Source organism: Periplaneta americana, chromosome 9 (genome assembly GCF_040183065.1).
Source record: "Periplaneta americana isolate PAMFEO1 chromosome 9, P.americana_PAMFEO1_priV1, whole genome shotgun sequence".
NCBI lineage: Eukaryota > Metazoa > Arthropoda > Insecta > Blattodea > Blattidae > Periplaneta > Periplaneta americana.
In genome coordinates, this window is record NC_091125.1 from 128595302 (window position 1) to 128615149 (window position 19848).

Genomic DNA, 19848 nt, shown 5'->3' on the forward strand with positions numbered 1-19848 from the left:
GTTAAGTAACATGTCAGACTAAACTCTTAGATGAAATTTGTTGGACACATACTAGTCTAATTTTATACATTTCATATGATATCATGCAGTATTAAAGTTCTGTTCTCTTCTCAGGATGTCTTAACACTGAAGAATTTTCCTCTTCTTCTTATATATTTACATTAGATTGTGTTATCTGTTTAATGTTAATTTAGCACACAATGGCAAAAATGTAGATTTGACATTTGCATTGTATATGCATATGTTACACATTCTCTGTTCTTTTGAGTTTTTTACTCTAGTCTTACCTTTTTGTGTGTGAGATAAAAAGACACATGCAGTCTGTCTGTGTCCCTCAGCCACTCATATTAATTGTAAGAACTTATCATGTTGTTATGAACTTTAATATATTCAGAAGAATTAACAAAAACTTGAAAGAATTAAGTATACTGCTAAACATTGATATCTAGATTTTTATACTCTAAAAAAAATAAAAAATAAAAATGTAATTAATTAATGAATTTACTAAACATTAATAGTACATTATGCAACGAGCCTATAATGGTAGTAATTAAGACGCGAGTATGTTTGTTTATGAATTGTGTGCAAGCGAGTTTCATAATTTTCATACGAGCGTCTTGATTACCATTATAGGCAAGTTTCATACGACTTTTTATGCTCGACCATATTTCTAACTTGAAATTATTCATAAGTATTCATGTTATGGTTATGTAAGTGAGGAGCGGAACTGACCTAAATTGTGAGATGTGCGCAGACGCGAAAGTATTGATTTTTTCCGAGGCACGAATGTCATTGACCTTGATATAATCTAGAGAATAACATGAACATTAGTCTTGATATAACCTGGAAATTGATTTAGAATTTAAAAACGAGATGACAAATTGAATGTATTTGAATATTATTTACAGGTAACGCTAATTATTATAGTAACAGAACATACCCTTCTGCGACAGTATTGGATTTCCAGCCTCAGTGACGTTTCGCTAATTGTCTTTTGATTGCATATCCGAGAATAATCGATACTTGTGGTTTTATAATGGTACAATGGTGATTTCTCATTGGCTGAACAACTGAATTATAATGAATAGGTGTACTTTAATGAGGTGCATTAAAGGGCTACTACCAGGTGTATAATTATACATTTCGGCATGGTCGAGCATAATAGTACATTATGCAACGAACCTATAATGGTAGTAATTAAGACACAAGTATGATTGTTTATGAAATGAGCACAAGCGAGTTTCATAATTTTCATACGAGCGTCTTAATTACCATTATAGGCAAGTTTCATACGACTTTTTATGCTCGACCATATTTCTAACTTGAAAGTATTCAGAATTATGGTTATGTGTGAACTGACCTGAATTGTGAGATGTGCGCAGACGCTAAAGTATTGATTTTTTCCGAGGCCGAATTTCATTGACCTTGGCACAGAATAAGATGAACATTACTCTGATATAACCTGAAAATTGATTTAGAATTGAAAAACGAGATGACAAATTGAATTTATTTGAATATTATTTACAATTAACTCTAATTATTATAGTAACAGAACATAACCTTCTGCGACAGTATTGGATTTCCAGCCTCCGTGACTTTTCGCTAATTCTCTTTCGATTGCATATCCGAGAATAATCGATACTTGCGGTTTTATAACGGTACAAAGCTGAGTTGTCATTGGCTGTACACCTGTGAGCTGAGTTGTCATTGGCTGAACAGTTGTACTTTAATGAGTAGGTGTCCTATAATGACATGCATTAAAGGACTGCTACCAGGTGTATAATTACTACATTTCAGCATGGTCGAGCATAAAATTAATTAAGTTTAGAAAGATTTACAAGAAATAAAAAAAATATACAGAGAAAAAGATTATATAAAACAATGACACTGCTAGAAAAGACAGACCTATCTTATATGCAGTTGACATAGTGGGATGTGGACAGACTGATGTTCAGTAGATAGAATTTCATTCGTAGCATTATTCCATAGGAAACAAAAGGGTTTGGGGAAGGCCCAAGTCCGTCTGCATGTCGGCGCGTGTCATATCCAGCAAAGAATTCTGGGGAACTGCGCATGACCCTATGTACCACCAGAAGTGGGAGTATGACATTTGGTCACTAAAACATAGCTTTAGTAGTAGTAGTAATGTGCCAATCAGTGCTTGAAGTAAGATGCCACTTAAAAGTAATCTTACCAGATATCATGTAAGAGGAAAATATGTAACATTGATTTTTCGTGTTGGCCTGGGTAGCGTGGTCTGTATATTGCTGGCCTTCTGTGCTCGAAGTTTCGGGTTCGATCCTGGCCCAAGTCGATGGCATTTAAATGTGACAGGCTCATGTCAATAGATTTACTGGCATGTAAAAGAAATCCTGCAGGACAAAATTCTGGCACACCGGCGATGCTGATATAACCTCTGCAGTTGCGAGTGTCATTAAATAAACCATAATTTAAATTTTAATTGATTTTTCGTTAATTTAAAAAAACAGAATAGTAAAAAAGCGGTCATATTATGAAATAAAATGTCCAAGAAAGGAATCTTTCACATTATCAGGTCGAAACCCCTTTTAACAAGGGGGAGATGGGTGAAATTTTTGGTCATTTTCAGTCAGAAATCGCATTTTCGTTTTCTTATGAAAAATGAACCAGCAATATCTTATTTATATGTTAAGCAAGTTTCAATGCTATGTGGTGCTTGAAAGCATAAAAATTACGCAATACTACACACTTTAATTTTAATTCCAAGCAAATTTTACAAGCTGTTTTCTCGCCTTTTTTTTTTTTTTTTCAACACATTTCATCAGGTTCGAAGTGTAAAGGCTCTTACAATTTTGATGCTTGGAACATGAAATGTTTACTGGATGTTCTACACACTTTGGTTAACAAAATAACGCATGAGTTTATGATTAAATGAATACCTTTGAAATAAAAAAAAATGAAGTATTTATAGTGGCGATGGAAAATTTATATTTTTAAGTATGCAGTGGTTATACATTTTTTTCCTCCTTTTGTAGTAAAGCTAAAGGAAAACTAATGCGTGATGTTTGTCTAAATATGCCACTGATCTTTCAAAAAAATTCAGACATTTTACTGAAAAATTGAACAATACACAACAGTGTGATGGATAATGATGTGGTGAAGTTTCATTTCTGTGAGTCAATTAGTTTCTGAGTTATTAACAAAAATATTTTGAAAAATTTGCATATATGCGATTATCATAGTCTGATGGACAGGATTGTTTGATCATTTTTTTTCTGTGAAGCATTTGAGTTGTTTTTTGTTAGGCTGTTGGAGAACATGTGTTCGACGAAGTTCCGTACAATTCTCCACTTTTCTTCATTAGCTAGGCCTGTAGATCAAATGGAAGAATTTTATCTTCATCTATACATTCATATTGTTTTTATTTTGATAAATGTATTAGGTAATTCTGCAAGTGTTTAATAATAGTAAAACACACACTTCATAATAGACATATAGGTAGTTAAATTGTACCACCAATTTGCCTACTCTGTAGTGTAGGATGTGATGCATCTTTATTGTCTATGCTAATAAAAGTAGGACTGTTACTTAAACACTACTAGAACGGAATAATTTGCGCAATATTTTGAACCTAATTTTTGTGTCTTACAGTACTACTTTTTGTAGGTCACTTTTCATTTGAAGTATTTACCTGTCTATAAATCTTTAAGTATAGTTTCGACTTAAAGATTCAGTTGTGAGAGAAATTAATTTGAAGGACTATAAAATCATTACAGTGCTTTTATTTGAAATAGAAATAAAATCACAGATTTACAATATATTGTCGCTGGTCCTCCAAAAACCTCTGTTTTTTTTTTTTTACATTTAGCAAGAGAAAGAAAAAAGGGGATTGCCAGTTTTAATTCCCCTGATTATTATTGAAGCTACTTTCTGTATAATTTTAATAATTACAAGAAAAATGATGAAATTATATCGAAAGTGGCTTTGAAAATGAAGAGAATTAAAAGTGACAATGCTTTTTTTCTTTTTCTTGCTAAATCTTTTTAAAAACACACAGCAGATTTTGAAGCAGAACGATGATAAACAGAAAATCTTTTCCAAAATTAAAGTTCCAGGCAATATTTACTTCCTTGCCCACTTTTCACTGTTATAAAAATTCATCAATTCTAAATAACTTCTACATTTGAAACCAACGTTAAATAAAATGGTAACCAATATTCACTTCAAGCACTGGGGCAGAAAAAAAAAATATGGAAGCATTGTTGTATTGGTTGTACTCGAATGTGGAAAGGGAAGTCTAGATTTGCTTGTCAGATCAGTATAGATATAGAAAGGGTAAGGGGCGGTATAAACAGAGCCATGCAATTTTTCATTCCATTATTGTTGTGCTGTGTCTGTAGTTAGAGTTGAAAACTTAAAAGTCAAACGTCCTTTCTTCTTCTGTCCCTGAGCAAATGGAACAGACCAGCATGAACCACTTCCCCATCCTGTTTCACTTGTAACTGGTGCTACAAAATTTAAGAGTGATCATAGGTAATAGTTACGAAAAAGTCAACTGTTCCAAAATGGTCTTTTGAGTTTGAGGACCAGAATTCTTTCTGTGTAATTTATAAACCATGAATGTTGGAGTCTTAGTAAGCATATTAGGTATGATTAAAAGAATAGAGAACTACTCCCATTTTATACAAATCTGGCTTTCAGGTAGTAGCTCCCTGTAAAGCAGGTTTGAATAATTTCAAGGAAAAATTGTTCCAGAGCCGGGTATCGATCCCGGGACCCTTCGCTTAGCGACTGAGCTACCTCAGGAAATTCCTTGAAATTATTCAAACCTGCTTTACAGGGAGCTACTACCTGAAAGCCAGATTTGTATAATACATTCGTTACTGGAGGTACGGTATGTTAACAGAAAGCCACAAATTAAGTCACACAGTATTGTGTGCACTCATAGTTGAATTCTGGCGTCTTGTCAGCTCATTTGAGTTGTGTGGATATAAAAGGAAAAATTGTGACGGTGTCATGTATAGTTCCTGGGGTAGCTCAGTCGGTAGAGCGTTCGCGCGCTAAGCGAAGGGTCCCGGGATCGATACCCGGCTCCGGAACAATTTTTCCTTGAAATTACTCCCATTTTGTTTTATTTTTACGTTCTGATAAAATTTCATTACATTTCTGATTAAAATTTAAATCTTTTATATTTGTACTTCCTGGATGAATTTACTTCTAATAGTAAATGTGGGGGGGGGGGGGAAGCAAAACAAATAGCATGCGAAAAATTACATTTTGAAATCAACATTTTTTTTTTTTCTTCAACATAATACTTTGTGGATACTTTTTATGAGAAAGCACAAAGAACATGGGTGATAACTTGGTAAGTTATCTCTTGTGTCATCCTTGGTAGTGCAATAGTACCACACTTGCCATTAGAGCAGAGGTTTATGAGTGCAAATTTGGTTGAGGGTAATGGGAGTTTTTATGGCTAATAGAAAGCTTTAGCATGGGTCTCACATTATAGATTTATGGTTCATAAAAGGAACCTTTTCCTGAATGAAAAAAATTCTAGACAATTTTATGGTAGTTTTTCATCTTTTTACATCTCAACAGGCCTATTGCTCAAAATAAGATTCTAGCTTTAAAGACTTCTGCTACGTTATTACGAGACGCGTCCATAAAGTAACTTTCCCACTCGTCCCACAGCTAGTAAACCATATGTTGCGCAAAGTGACTGCATGTACGTGATAGAGTAATGTCCTGGCATAGCGGATGTGCTAGTGGAACTTCCCGAGTGCTCTCAGTAGCTTCGTTGCATTGGTTGAAGATGGACATTCCTATTCCAGCTCCTGCCGAGTGTGAAGTGCGGTCAGTGATAAAGTTTTTGAATTCACAGGGCATAGCGCCGATTGAAATTGATCGTCAGCTGTGCCAGGTTTATGGGCAAGCAGATGGTGCGTTGCTGCTGTAGACAATTTTCAGCAGGACGCCAAAATGTGCATGACAAGGAGCGCAGTGGGAGGCCAACCATCATCACAGACGACCTTATGGAGCAACGTACCATCAGCTTGCTCATGATGTCAGGCCCATAGACCTGGCACAGCTGACGATTAATTTCAATCGGCGCTATGCCCTGTGCATTCAAAAACTTTATTATTGACCACACTTCACACTCGGCAGGGGCTGGAATAGGAGCGTCCATCTTCAACCAATGCAACGAAGCTACTAAGAGCATTCGGGAAGTTCCGCTGGTGCATGTGCTATGCCAGGACATTACTCTATCACGTACACGCAGTCGCTTTGCGCAACATATGGTTTGCTAGCTGTGGGACGAGTGGGAAAGTTACTTTATGGACGCACCTCGTAAAACCTGCAGAAGGAATGGTTATGGGTTTAGAATTTTAATTGTCTGGGGTTGAACAAAAAACAAAATCTATTATTCTTAAAGGCTCGTCAGTGATAGGTCGACCTATAGTCCAATAGAAAGACTCATGACTTGTAAGATCTTTTTGAACAGCAGTGACCAGTCACCGTATTATTTCTCTTTAATGTGGGAAGGACTTCAATGAGGAGTTTAGGGCTGGGAGCCCACTGCCCAACACTTCTGAAACCGATGGAAGAGTCGACCTGGTTGGCAAGTTGGTATAGCGCTGGCCTTCTATGCCCAAGGTTGCGGGTTCGATCCCGGGCCAGGTCGATGGCATTTAAGTGTGCTTAAATGCGACAGGCTCATGTCAGTAGATTTACTGGCATGTAAAAGAACTCCTGCGGGACAAAATTCCGGCACATCCGGCGACTCTGATATAACCTCTGCAGTTGCAAGCGTCATTAAATAAAACATAACATTTTTTCCGATGTAAGATTCTGGTTCAACAGGGGCAGATTCCAAATGTAATCTAAGTTAAATGTATTATCATTTTTCGCCAACATCAAAATTTAAACTTCAACCGGGGCCACAGGTCAGTCAAGGCTGAAACTCGTTAAGTGGAAACGAACAGGTTGGCAAGCCTGATGCTTAAAATGAAAGATAATTGTTTTACATAAATGGGCTCCATTACTTGAAAATCATGCAAAATCAGACTTTAAGTTATGACTGCACTGTATATATTCGTTTGTACTATTAAATGTGATGTGTTAGGTGCTTCTGTTCTGTGTGTCCATATGTGATTACTTTCGAATAACACCATTGATTAACACTTTGAAATTACTTGTACTCACCATTACCTTTTTGTTGGAATAATACAGTAGAAAAATTTTTGATGGTTTTTGTAGCAATAGTAGTGTTAGTAGCAAGAGTCTAACAGCAGTCTGGTAAGTGGTAAACCAGTCAAGTGACAGATATTGCTGTATCATAATCTATGTACATATTTGTAATGTTTTTTGAATGCTGGTGCACATTTGATGAGAAGCACTTGCCTTTTTTTTCTGCACTTTGTGTGATATCTGTGTTGCGTGTTTTTGCACATCTTTTGAAGAAATGAACATTTTGTAAGACGGAAAATGTTTTTTTTTTTTCATTTATAATCTGTATATTTGTTAAATGAACAACTTTTTAACTTCACTGTGTTATTATTATCATCGAAGTGAAGTTAAAAGTTCTTTTATTTAGCAAATACGAGAGTCAATATATTTCTGAACATTACTTGTATTTATTATACCATTAAATATACATGCGCGTGTTACAAAATCATTCTTCCATGCATGTTGAGTCAGTCTATCAAACAGCATCAGATTGTCTTCTCGGCCTTTCAAGTGATGCATTTAGTATAGATTATAGGCAGTTTCAACTCATAAGATTTGCTTTGAACGCTTTGGTTTGAGGGAAAAATATTAAATCAGTTCATTTACCAAATGATATGGAAGATCTTTCCCGATATTACTAAAGGGAGTATAAAATAAATACTCCAACACACAAACCAAGTTTAGTCAGAATAGGGTCACACCTATAGTGGAGTTGCACATGTCATTCTACCTATTTGTTTTACAACACTGCAGGCTGCAATGCATGCTTTGCAGGCGAACCCTCTCTCGCCACTACTGTGTCACATTAAATCACACTGAATCAGTCCAGTTTTAATTCAGTAATATCTAGCTGAATACATGTGAATGAACTAAATTCGCCATTTAGAGAGATAAATTACTGAAGAACAAAGAACTTTTATTTTTTCATGAGTGACATAAAGATGACACATATTTTCTCATTATACATTTTACATGTTTCACAACAATTCAGTTTCTTCATCATAAAAACTTGGCCCTATTTTGAAAGTTCATTATCCCTCTAAGTTAAAAAATGCATTGTCACTGAAAATCACAATTACTCTAAAACATCGTCCTTTTTTATTCATTTATTCATTCATTTATGCTAATGCGTTGGCCTGGTTGGCGCAGTTGGTATAGCGCTGGCCTTCTATGCCCGAGATTGCAGGTTCGATCCCGGGCCAGGTCGCTAGCATTTAAGTGTGCTTAAATGCGACAGGCTCATGTCAGTAGATTTACTGGCATGTAAAAGAACTCCTGCGGGACAAAATTCCAGCACACTGGCAACGCTGATATAACCTCGGCAGTTGCGAGCGTCGTTAAATAAAACATAACATTTTTTTTATGCTAATGCTGCACATATTGATATATACCATTTGTGCCTCGCGATTATGTTGAACCCTGTTCCGAGGTTGGGGCACTCTTTAGGTCAGATTCTGTTTGCCCCGTATGTTAGGATGACATGAGTAGGACCTATGGAAGTAGGCAGGATGGATGAAGATAAAGGCGAAATGAACCAGAGTCTAGTGTAAAAGTTATCCAATTATTCTTAATGGGTTGAGGGAAAACCGCGGAAAAAACCTACAGGCAATTTGTCCCAGTCAGGATTCGATCCCATGCCTGCTAGTTTCACAATCAGACACACTGACCGCTACTCCAAAGCGGTGGATCTAAAACATTGCTATTTACAGCTGGAAGAAATCAGTTGTGATAATTTATTCTGATCTTAGAGTCAGAAGTTGGAACTTCGATAATTTGATATGGACCCCCATATAACGGGGTTATGGGGGGTCATCATTTACCTCCTCATTTAACAGAAACTTTTTATATGAAGTTTACCTTCCTGAAGATATCATATGAAATGTAAACTCTAATTATTTTATTTCATCTCGTCTTTAAGTTTACATATACCGAGATCACTTTTCTTTTTTCTGCATTGTTGTGCAGTATATAACAATTCTTATACATTCATAAATTTAAAATAAATATTATAGTCCAGACACATGATCTGAAGACATTAATTCATCAATTTAAGCACAGAAACTTGATCATAAACAAAAGCAAAAAAGATCTTTTGATTTTAATATTTTCTAACGTTAATACAAAAAAAATTGAGACAAGTTTGGGGGGGGGGGACAATGCCACACCATGTCTCCCCATAACTCCGCTTTTGATTGAGGGCCCTTGCTTGTTGGGGTAACTTGAGAACGTTATTTATTTATATTCATATTTTTTAGATTTTTTTCACTTGATCACTGATATCACATACATTTTCTTGTGTTAAAATGTGACGTCTTTGGTTTACTTTCTTGTCCAGTACCAATTCCCTTAGATTGAGCAGTTGATAAATTAAAACAAAGCAAAAAACAAAAAAGGCAACAAATTGAACTTCGTTGCTGTTTAGTAAATCCCTGATCCATGATTTTATAGCACTTGCACATGTGGGACAAGATGTTACTAAACTAAATCTTACCAGCAGACTGACTTATCATGACTCAGTGTGACATAGGAGTAGTGCAATTGAGGCCTTTCTGTACAGCACATGCATAAGCCTGCAGTAATACATAACAAATTGATGGCACTGTATATACACATTAGTACATATGTACAAACATCTATTAATCATCTTCATCTTATTCATACATCCATTTAAAATGCTTCGAATCTCCTCAGTGGAACAGTTTGTACGTGATATGTTGGAGATAAGTGGCCCTTAAGCTTGGGATCCATTGAACACTAAGATCTCTTGAAAGCAAGGACATTAGAATCGTGCATTACTTTTAGGTTTTCTCCCTTTATTTTTTCCCTTTTGTCATTTGTTTCTTCGTTCAGTTATTAATTACCTTATAACTTTTCCAACCATGTGATTTTGCTTGTAAATGTAACACGTAAATATGATATTGAGTGTGCTTCATCTCTTCGTTTGGCACCACTTTTCGTTTTAAAAGTTACCTGTAGGACAGAAGGACATGTAAGAAAGAGAAACATATAAAATACAGGGTGCAGAAGAAACGAATGTTTTAAGTTTGACGTCACTTTCATATTTTACCAGATAACATGCCATAAGCTACAATGTCTGCTTGAAGTATTGATCAGAAGAACATTGGGACTAAGGAAACATTAAACAATATTTTAGCTGCAGAAACAGAACTTGTTTTTAGACATAATTTTGACATAAATATAAAGTTTGAGCAAAAAGTATCCGACCTTTGGTCGTGAAAAAAGGATTAGCTTATTTTCCGAGTTCACACTCAAATCTCCTTCGAACTTTACACACTTGTCTTGTCACAATGGTCCTTCCACTCCTCAAAGCACTTTCCAGAGTCTTTTTTTAAGATTTATATGAAGGTCTTCGTTACATTGGACTTGACTGCCTCAATGCCTTCAAATCTCGAACCTTCAGATAACATCTGTAGTCTGAAGAACAGACAGAAGTCTCAGAAAGTCATATCTGAAGAGTAGGAAGTCTCTTGGACTTGGGTGATTCGGTGGTTGATCAAAAAATTCCGAATAAGAGCAATAGAACATGGATAGATGGATATGGTATAAATCATATAGAACCTATAAATCTTGAATATAAATAAAATTTAATAGATAATAACTTACTACCAATATTAATCTTAGAAATTTCATATCCAAACCAACCACCTAAAAAACTGACTAACAACACTAAAGTTTTCAAATAAAAAGGGTACTTCGGTGCATCATAATAATATGATATGCATAAGTAATCACTTGTGAATCAAGACGGCACTCATCCTGTCGGATTCCAGTCACTTAGTCACTCGTAATGAGTGCACCTTACATAGTGCATTGGACATTGTCCCATTTTCTGTGACACAGTATGTGAGGGTAGGTCACCAAAGGGAAAACTGAGAGTAGAACTTAAACTGAGGGGATTCTATCCAGCATTGGAACTGGAATCTGGTGTGGCTTATAAGCAAACATTCTGATGGGGGCAGATAGAAAAGTTAACTTTTTTCTTTCACAACGTTAATAATGTCAAAAGAACTGCTTATACAAATTTTGGTCACTCGACCGCAATTACGAGGTCTGTAAACAAATAAGTTCGCCAGGGGCTGTTAACAGAAAGAAAACACAAGTTCATTGGAGAAAATTTATTGGAACAGGCACAGCAATTGTTGAGCTATTTTTTAACATATTCCCCACTGGAATTGAGACATTTGTCAAATCATAGGATTGACAGAGAGGTGCAGACGGCTGTCAAATGCTTCCGATTCAAGGTGGCTGACTTCTGCGACACAAGGATACAAAAATTGACCCCATGGTATGATAAAAGTCTGAATTTCAGCAGAGGATATGTTGACAAATAGCGCAACAATTGCTGTATCTGTTCCAATAAACCTTTCCATGAAATTGTGCATTTTTTCTGTAAAAGGTCCAGGGAAAATGACTTTCTGGACGGCCTCGTAATTGCGGTCAAGTGGCCAAAATTTGTAGAAGCACATCTTTTGACATTATTAACTTGGTAGAAGAAAAATATTTAACTTTTTTATTTGCCCCCATTCAGAATGTTTGCTTGTTAGTGGATAAAGCTTCAGCACGTAGAGCAGAAAACCCGGGTTCGAGTCTCGGTGCCGGAGAGAATTTTTCTCTGTTCTATCCATCCTTCATCATATGGTAACGCAGAATTCCTGCACGGAAATATCATATTTACTTCGGTACATCATAATAATAGCGGAACTTACCTGAGTGACTTCATCTTAGAAAAGTGACATAACATAATGCTTTCTTTTGTGATCTACTTATATTTATTTTTCAATTGAAGTATTATTTGCTCAAATTTCATTTCCTTCAATTATTTCTATTGTACCCTGTATGCCTACGAAATTGTGACTTACATAGCCTCAGAGAGTTCCCCTCTTCCCATTAAGTTTTATATTATGTCAAACATGTTTAAACTTGTGAAAAAAGGAAACTTTTAGTAAATAAATATTCAGTGTTTTTTATTGACAGTAAATACAATGTACCACATATTCGCATGTATTTAAAATGAATCATTAGACAAAAATCAGTATTTAACTTGTGATTGATGTTTGCTCTCTGATCATGGCCTTCTGTTCTATCACCACCTCGTAAGTGTGCGGTTTTTCTCACTGTTTTTGGTAAATATCACAGCGTGTGCAAATTTGGTGAGGGTTTATCTTAATATCGTGCAAATTAATAAAATGAACTCTTCAAATTTTTCATTGATTATGAAGGATATGATGTAGAGATGGGTCAGGAAAATGTTCAAGACATCAAACACAATAACCAGGCCACTGTTCCATTTGGATTCCTCGTGTCTCCAGAAAAATGTAAGTTTATATTTTGCTTTGCACTGTATGGGCCCTACTGGTTTATACATTAATACCGACACTAGCGGTATTATAATTATTATTATTTACTGTACAGTATAGAATTGTTCATATAATCATTTGTTTGGATCTATAAAATTTAAAATATCAATATCACTTCAAAATATTAATAACACTGCATAACAAATTTTAACTTTTTATTTATTTATTTATTTTTTTTGCGTTGGGCATGTGATACATAATTAACACGAGTAAGATCGCCATTTAATCAATTATTTACATTCAAGTGTTAAAAGTAGTGTACGAAAGATTCAACATGGTATAATTGGTTAAGTGGTTAATGTCATAAAATAACCTTTAACTTGTAATATTAAATCATTTACATGCTGTTAGCTCTGCATCAGTAAAATTAATTGAAAAACATTCTTTTAATACTGAGACTGCATACTATATATATATTTAAGTAGGAGTAGTTCTTGTAATATGAACTTAACCTCAATATTAATGTAGATTTTAAGTTTCATATTAGGTCTAGCCAGCATATATTTTTTTTCGGTATCTAATAATTATTTTTAAATATCTGTATAATTATTTTGGAATTGAAAGCAAATTAATAATAATAATATATCTAACAGGAGAAAATTTTGATGTAGAAACATGAAATTTTAATGCAATCCATACGAAATTTTAGGATTTTAAGAGTGATTCTCATTACACTTGCTATATGTTACAGACATAGACAATCATTTGTTTTAACAAAAAAATTAGACCTACCTTTTAAAACATTGTTGTTAGGCTCAGTGATTTCCATCATTTGTTGCTTGTTTGCAAGAAACCAATGACCAAACAGATAATGGTGAAGAATATTATACAGGAGGATCATGTTTTGAATCTCCTTATTCTTCCCCTCAGTTTCTTTCTTTTTAATGTGTTCTACTGTTGAATAGGCCTACATATTTTACATTATTATGATGTTGATACTCTTTCATTGAATTTGATTTTTATATAAACACATTTTTCGCAGGTACAGAAATACCAGATTCAAAGCACTGTACCCTTGATAAATTTATTTGAACTTATGTTAATGAAATTCAGTAAAAAAAAAGTGTCAGGGAATTCAAAGAATCCTGGTGATTGCTTGAATACGTCTTTGTTGTACTGATTTGTATTTATTTGTTATTTTCTGATCCTCTTACATTTTATTTGGAAACTCATTTTCTAGTAGTGTAATTTATACTCCACTTTTTGGTTGTAAATCTTGTGAAAGCCATATGCACTTACATTTTGTAAAGGATTACTATATATTATATGCTATTATTATGTAATTCTCGTGATTTTTTTTTTTTGTGTTACATAAATTCTCGCTCTTATTCCTTATTATTTTTTTTATTATCCAATTATATGAAGTTGCATTTTTACTGAATTTAGTTTCTTTATTTCATTTGCGATACTCACTATCTTGTGTTCGTGATAAAACAATATCAGTACTAACTAATTAAAATAATACATTGTCTACCCTGTCACATGTAAATAATCAACTCTTCCATTTTCAGTTGACTCTCTTCAGTGACATAACTTCCTTGACAGTGCTCAGTTATATGCAGATAACACTAGTTGTTTAGTAAATAACATTTATTTTTTTGTAAGTAGAATATGGAACACTCGCCATATAAAACATGTTTATGCTTTGGCATGTGCATCTTGCGGAGATGCCTTGGATTTCATGTTATACTAAAAATTTTAGATTTCCTCGTCAACAGTAATTGTACCTCAAACAAATATGTTTTCAGTTGAAAAGTAATATCATCATGATGATGTAAAAAAATATATTCAATAATAGGACATCAGAAAAGTAAGAGAAAACGAAAAATAAAAGAGTATGGAGATTTAAGAATCTAAAAAAATTAAATTAAGGGAACAAACAATCATATACAGGGTGATTCACGAGGAGTTACTGCCACTTGTGGAGTTTTTTTCCGAAGACTTTTGAGCCAAAAATGTTACATAAACATGGGTTCTACTCTCATTATTTTCAGAGTTACACTAATTTGAATTTGTTTTCTTCAGTTTTAAAGATAAAAGAATATTACAAATAGATAATAAACTATACAGAATTAGCATTTCTTCAATTCGCTAGTATTCTGAAGTTCAAAATGTGTTGTTAATTTCTTAGTTGCTTTGTACAGATTTTTTTTTTTTTTTTTCAATTTTTAACTAAAAATTACATTATTCTTACATACTTAACACAACAATTGTTACAAATAACACGAATTCTAGTAACTTGATTCTTTAGAGTTCAATTTTGTATCCTAACATACAGTTTTAAAGAGTTTACAAGATTGTCGTGATTTTAACAATTATTATGATAAGTGTGTAAGAAAAATGTAGGCCTACTTGTAGTTAAAAATTGAAAAAAAAAATCTATACAAAGCAACTATGGAATTCACAACACATTCTTAGCTTCAGAATACTAGCCAATTAAAGACATTATACTTCTGAATAGTTCATTCTCTATTTGTAATATCCTTTTACCTTTAAAACTAAAAAAAAAAGTATTTTACAGACAATTTCAAATTAATGTAACTCTGAAAATATTGAGAATAGGACCCATGGTTATAAGGTGTTTTTTATTCAAAATGTCTTTGGAAGCATACTCGGTAAGTGGCGGTAAATCCTCGTAAATCACTCTGTATGTGAGCAGTGAATAAAACGTAGTTAAAGTAGGTTCATTCCCACTTTAGTTTATTTGTATTGTTTATATCAGTTAAGTGGACCAGACTATTCCCAATGAAAAAGAAAAGTCATTTTTTTTCTTACAGAGGTAGTGCAGTTTTCTGGTTTCAATTATCATTTTCACTGCCATTGCCACCCCTTTAATGCTGCTTCCACCATCGCCAACACAGTCGTTGTTATGAAGACTTACATTATTAATTGATAAGTTTGGAAAATTATTATTTAATTTATCAAAATCATCCTATTTATTATAATTGTTAACATGTTCAACATTAACCATTATCACAAACGTCACTTGTGTAACAAAGACTTCTACTAAGTACGATTTGAGACTTCTGTGGTGTTCATCATGGTGTGAGGTCTTTAGGTATTAGCACTGTGTAAAACCATCATATCAGCTTCATCATCAGGAATGCAGGGAAAGTGTACTTATCTGTTGGATCCATTAGTAAGGGTTAATCTCTCTACTGCTGCTTCGTTGCTGGAGAGAATAATTCTTGGTAATGAACCCAACAGATAGGTTGCCTCTTTCTCTGCCTTCCTTGATGTTAAGGCTGTAACATTGAAAGTCTTTATATCTATTACACAGTGCAAGTACCCAAAAATATCGTACCAAGACTTAAACTGTATTTTTTATATCTTCTGATAGTTTTGTTTGATAATACATTTTCTGTCTTTGTTCTTGTGCAAATTGACATCAAATCAGATATCAGTATACCAGTAGTTTAAACATTGATACACCACTTGACTGGTTAGCTGCATGTGTGATGGACGAATTAGTAACCTATTTATTGTAGTTTCTGCTTTAGTAGTCTTTCTTCTAGATTAGTTGCAGTAGCAGTTTAACATTAGTGTTGGATATTACAAAATAATGATCTAGAGTGAATGAAAAGTATGCTTAACTCTTTGTTAATGTTTTAATATTGTTGTATTCTTTTTTATCTGTGAAATATATACAAATATTTTTCATTATACACAGTAATATTGTTTATTAGTTACAATATAAGAATCAGTTTTGAAATTTCCATCAAAACGTGTGCAGGAAGGTTTCGAGATTACAGAAACAGGGAAGATCTGAATTTATATGTTTATTTTACTGTAAGGAGAGGTAAGCTTATTATTCTTTATGTTTTTCCTTAAATATAAATTGCACATGTTCGTTCATCCATATTTACTTGAAGTCTTTGTGACTTCATTTTTCTCGAAGGGACTGAACTCTCTTAAGATGGCCTTGTAGTTTAGCCAGCTGTTTATATAGAGGGTTCAACCTTAATACGTTATTATTCCTTTATATTTACATCTGACAGTAAAGTGTTGCTGAGATTGCTGAAGTAACTTCCCCTAAATGTAATGGTTGTTAGAATTTGAGGAGTAGAAATGATAGTTGAGAATAAATAAACAATAAACTTTCCAAAGATACGTTCAGAATAGTATCATTCTCTGTCATTAGATTTAATTAAATAAAAATGGATACTTTTATAGTAACTACATTCTGTGAGGTCGGCCTGGTTGGCACAGTTGGTATAACACTGGTCTTTTATGCTCGAGGTTGCGGGTTCGATCCCGGGCCAGGTTGATGGCATTTAAGTGTGATTAAATGCGACAGGCTCATGTCAGTAGATTTACTGGCATGTAAAAGAACTCCTGCGGGACAAAATTCCGGCACACCGGCAATGCTGATACAACCTCTGCAGTTGTGAGCATCGTTAAATAAAAGATAACATTAAAAAACATTCTGTGAGAATTTTATATTCTACTATCAACTGAATAAAATGACAAAATAAAACTGATTTTGGTTGAATAGTATGTTACAGAATTAAAATCTACAGCTCATTCCAACTGATTTAACAAATTTCATGGTATCATACATAGTTAATAATGACTAAATTAACATTTGTCAGATGAATGAAATCACAATGTATGAAACTCAGTGTAATGTCTTTCTTTTTAACAAACAATACAGAACATAACATTTTTTCTTCTTTGGTTTAAAAAACAGTACACAACATATTTTTTCTTCTGTAAACAAATCTGTCCCAAAAGCGTCAGTTGCGATGGTCTATCTGGCAGTATGCTAAGTGAAATATATTTTACTGAGGGTTTCGAAAATCTGATAAAGCAAGATAATGTGTTACATAGAACATCGCAGAGCATGAGTATAAGAAAAGCATGTGCATCCTGCTGTATCAGATGCAAGTAGAACACTGATTCTTTCTGGTTTTATATATGTTTATCTATTGAGAATTCTGTAGTTGTAGTTAGTTGAAATGAAGGCCTAGGTTCTTGAGATATGCAGTTCTTTTCAATAGAGGCCTAACAATACGTAAGATACAGATTTCTTGCTATCATTTCATGTGTGATCACAAGAGATATTGTAAGGGGAGGTGGAGTGACTGAAAAATAGAAGAGGTCAAAGTTTTTTTATCATTATCTAATGATTTCCTCATGTGCCAGTAATGTAGAAACTTAAGCCTCTGGAGTATTTATTTGTGGTTATGTTACATTTATCACTTATTCATCAGGCTTCTGGTACTGTTATGTCACCTCACAAGTTTTCTGTTTTTGAGACAGACTTCTGTAGGTCACTATCTTAAAAAAATGCACTTCACAGCTGATAGAATATTGTAAAATATTGCCTTTCGTATTGAGTTTAGTTCTGGTATAGTTTTGAAGTGTGTTTTAGTGGAAAATACGAGGGTGATATAAAAGGTATGGAAACAACAGCTCTCACAGAATACATATTCCCTCTCTTGTTCGAAGTTTCCGCTAGAGCAGAAGACCACAATTTTATCACGTAGCCATTAGATAGCGCACATGTTGCTTCAGACACTTGTAAGATGGCTGTGCACACGGAAACATGGCCAAACGTGGAAGTGTGTAGTATGATTCGGTTTCTGCGTCTGAAGGGCATCTCACCAGCAGAAATTCATCGTCAGCTTGTTGAGTGGTATGGTGCAAAACGGCGCTTCCAGTGAGAGGTACTGGGCCATTCTCCCTACAGCCCCAACTTCGCACCCAGTGATTTCCATCTTTTCAGACTGTTGAAGGAGCACCTGGGTGGTAAGTGTTTCAACACCAATATGGCCATTGAGCAAACTTTCATGATGTGGCTTCAGGGACTTGATGCAGATTTCTTCTATGCTGGCATTGATACCTTGGTCTGCTGTTGGAACGAGCATGGTGACTATGTTGAAAAGTAATGTGTTTCAGTGCCGTAATACTGTGTATCAGTATGTCTGCCTGCAAAGTGAAGTTTGTCTATGAGAGCTGTTGTTACCTTACTTTTTGAAGCATCCTTGTATTAACATTTCGAAATTTATGAGTGCGTGAGTCAGGGAAGTCGTTCTTTGTGGTCAGTGATTCCCATGTTTGCCATTGGAGCTGACGTTCGTAAGCCGAAAATGACAAGAGTGATGGAAATCCATAGCATGTCTTCCTTTGAGAGGTAAGTAAAGCTGGGAGGCAGTGCTGTAGATTTATGCCACGTAAATGAAATTTGTTCCTGAATGAGAGAACTGCAGACTGCCTCTTAAGGTAGTACAATGGGTTCATATGGATAGCCTAAGTGAATTTGGGTTTGTTGCACTATCAGCTGTAATCCAGCATTCATCATTCGAAAATATAGTTCACTGCAATGTTTTGAACATTGAAAAACTCTTCTTCAAACGCGGTCTCCTTATACAGGGCAATTGTAAATGATTGGTACGGAAAGAAAACATTCCTGTGACTGCTGTAGTAAATTTATTTCACAAATACAAATATAACATAAAAGGTTACCTCTCCCAAGTTTCCCTGGTCATTCACAGATGATCGATGTGGGCGCCATTTATGACATGACAATGACCACACTATACTCCATTACTTGCCACATCTATGCCAGAGTCCACACCTGTGGAGTAACGGTTAGTGCGTCTGGCCGCAAAACCAGGTGGCCGGGTTCGATTCCCGGTCGGGACAAGTTACCTGGTTGAGGATTTTTCCGGGGTTTTCCCTCAACCTAATATGAGCAAATGTTGGGTAACTTTCGGTGCTGGACCCCGGACTCATTTCACCGGCATTATCACCTTCATCTCATTTAGATGCTAAATAACCTAAGCTATTGATAAAGCGTCGTAAAATAACCTACTGAAAAAATCTATGCCAGCATAGCCTGATCAATTGGACAATCACATCGCCTTAATTGCTGTAAGTCCTGTGGATATGGGGTACGAAATAAAAATAAATGTTATGGTATGGTATATAGGTGAAGAGTGGGACAAGCCCATGCATACTTAGGTCATTGATATGGGCGAATTTTGCTATCCTCAAATTTTGACGTGGCCCTGAAATTGCCGATATATGTTGCCTGGAACTCTATCAGGGATAGGCTTCTTTTGCGCAACATAATCTATGATGAAGAACCCCCAGCTTCACTTTTCTTCCAAAGAAAATTATGCGAAGGATCTCTATAACTCTTGGTCGGGTTTGAACCCGCATACCTCACGCCCAATAGGAAGCTTGGTAACCATTAGACTGCCGAATGTTCAGAGTCCAATTAAATTTCAATATGGTCCTTCATGTCTTTGTCTCTGTG

The 19848-nt window shown here is 34.8% G+C and overlaps 1 protein-coding gene and 1 non-coding gene across 4 annotated transcripts in view; both read left to right on the top strand.

The window, feature by feature from the left end:
* Window positions 1-19848, top strand: part of LOC138706499 (solute carrier family 66 member 2) — a 51572-nt gene that overhangs the window by 26809 nt on the left and 4915 nt on the right. Inside the window, exon 4 of one of the 3 annotated variants that reach the window (XM_069835849.1) lies at window positions 12447-12542. The exons of the other annotated variants lie outside the window; for them this stretch is intronic. Within the exon in view, the coding sequence (XP_069691950.1) occupies window positions 12447-12542 (96 nt within the window). The remainder of the gene's footprint in view (window positions 1-12446; window positions 12543-19848) is intronic. 3 annotated transcript variants of the gene reach the window in all.
* On the top strand, window positions 5005-5078 carry TRNAS-GCU (transfer RNA serine (anticodon GCU)). The gene has a single exon. It is a non-coding gene; the product is annotated as a tRNA-Ser (tRNA).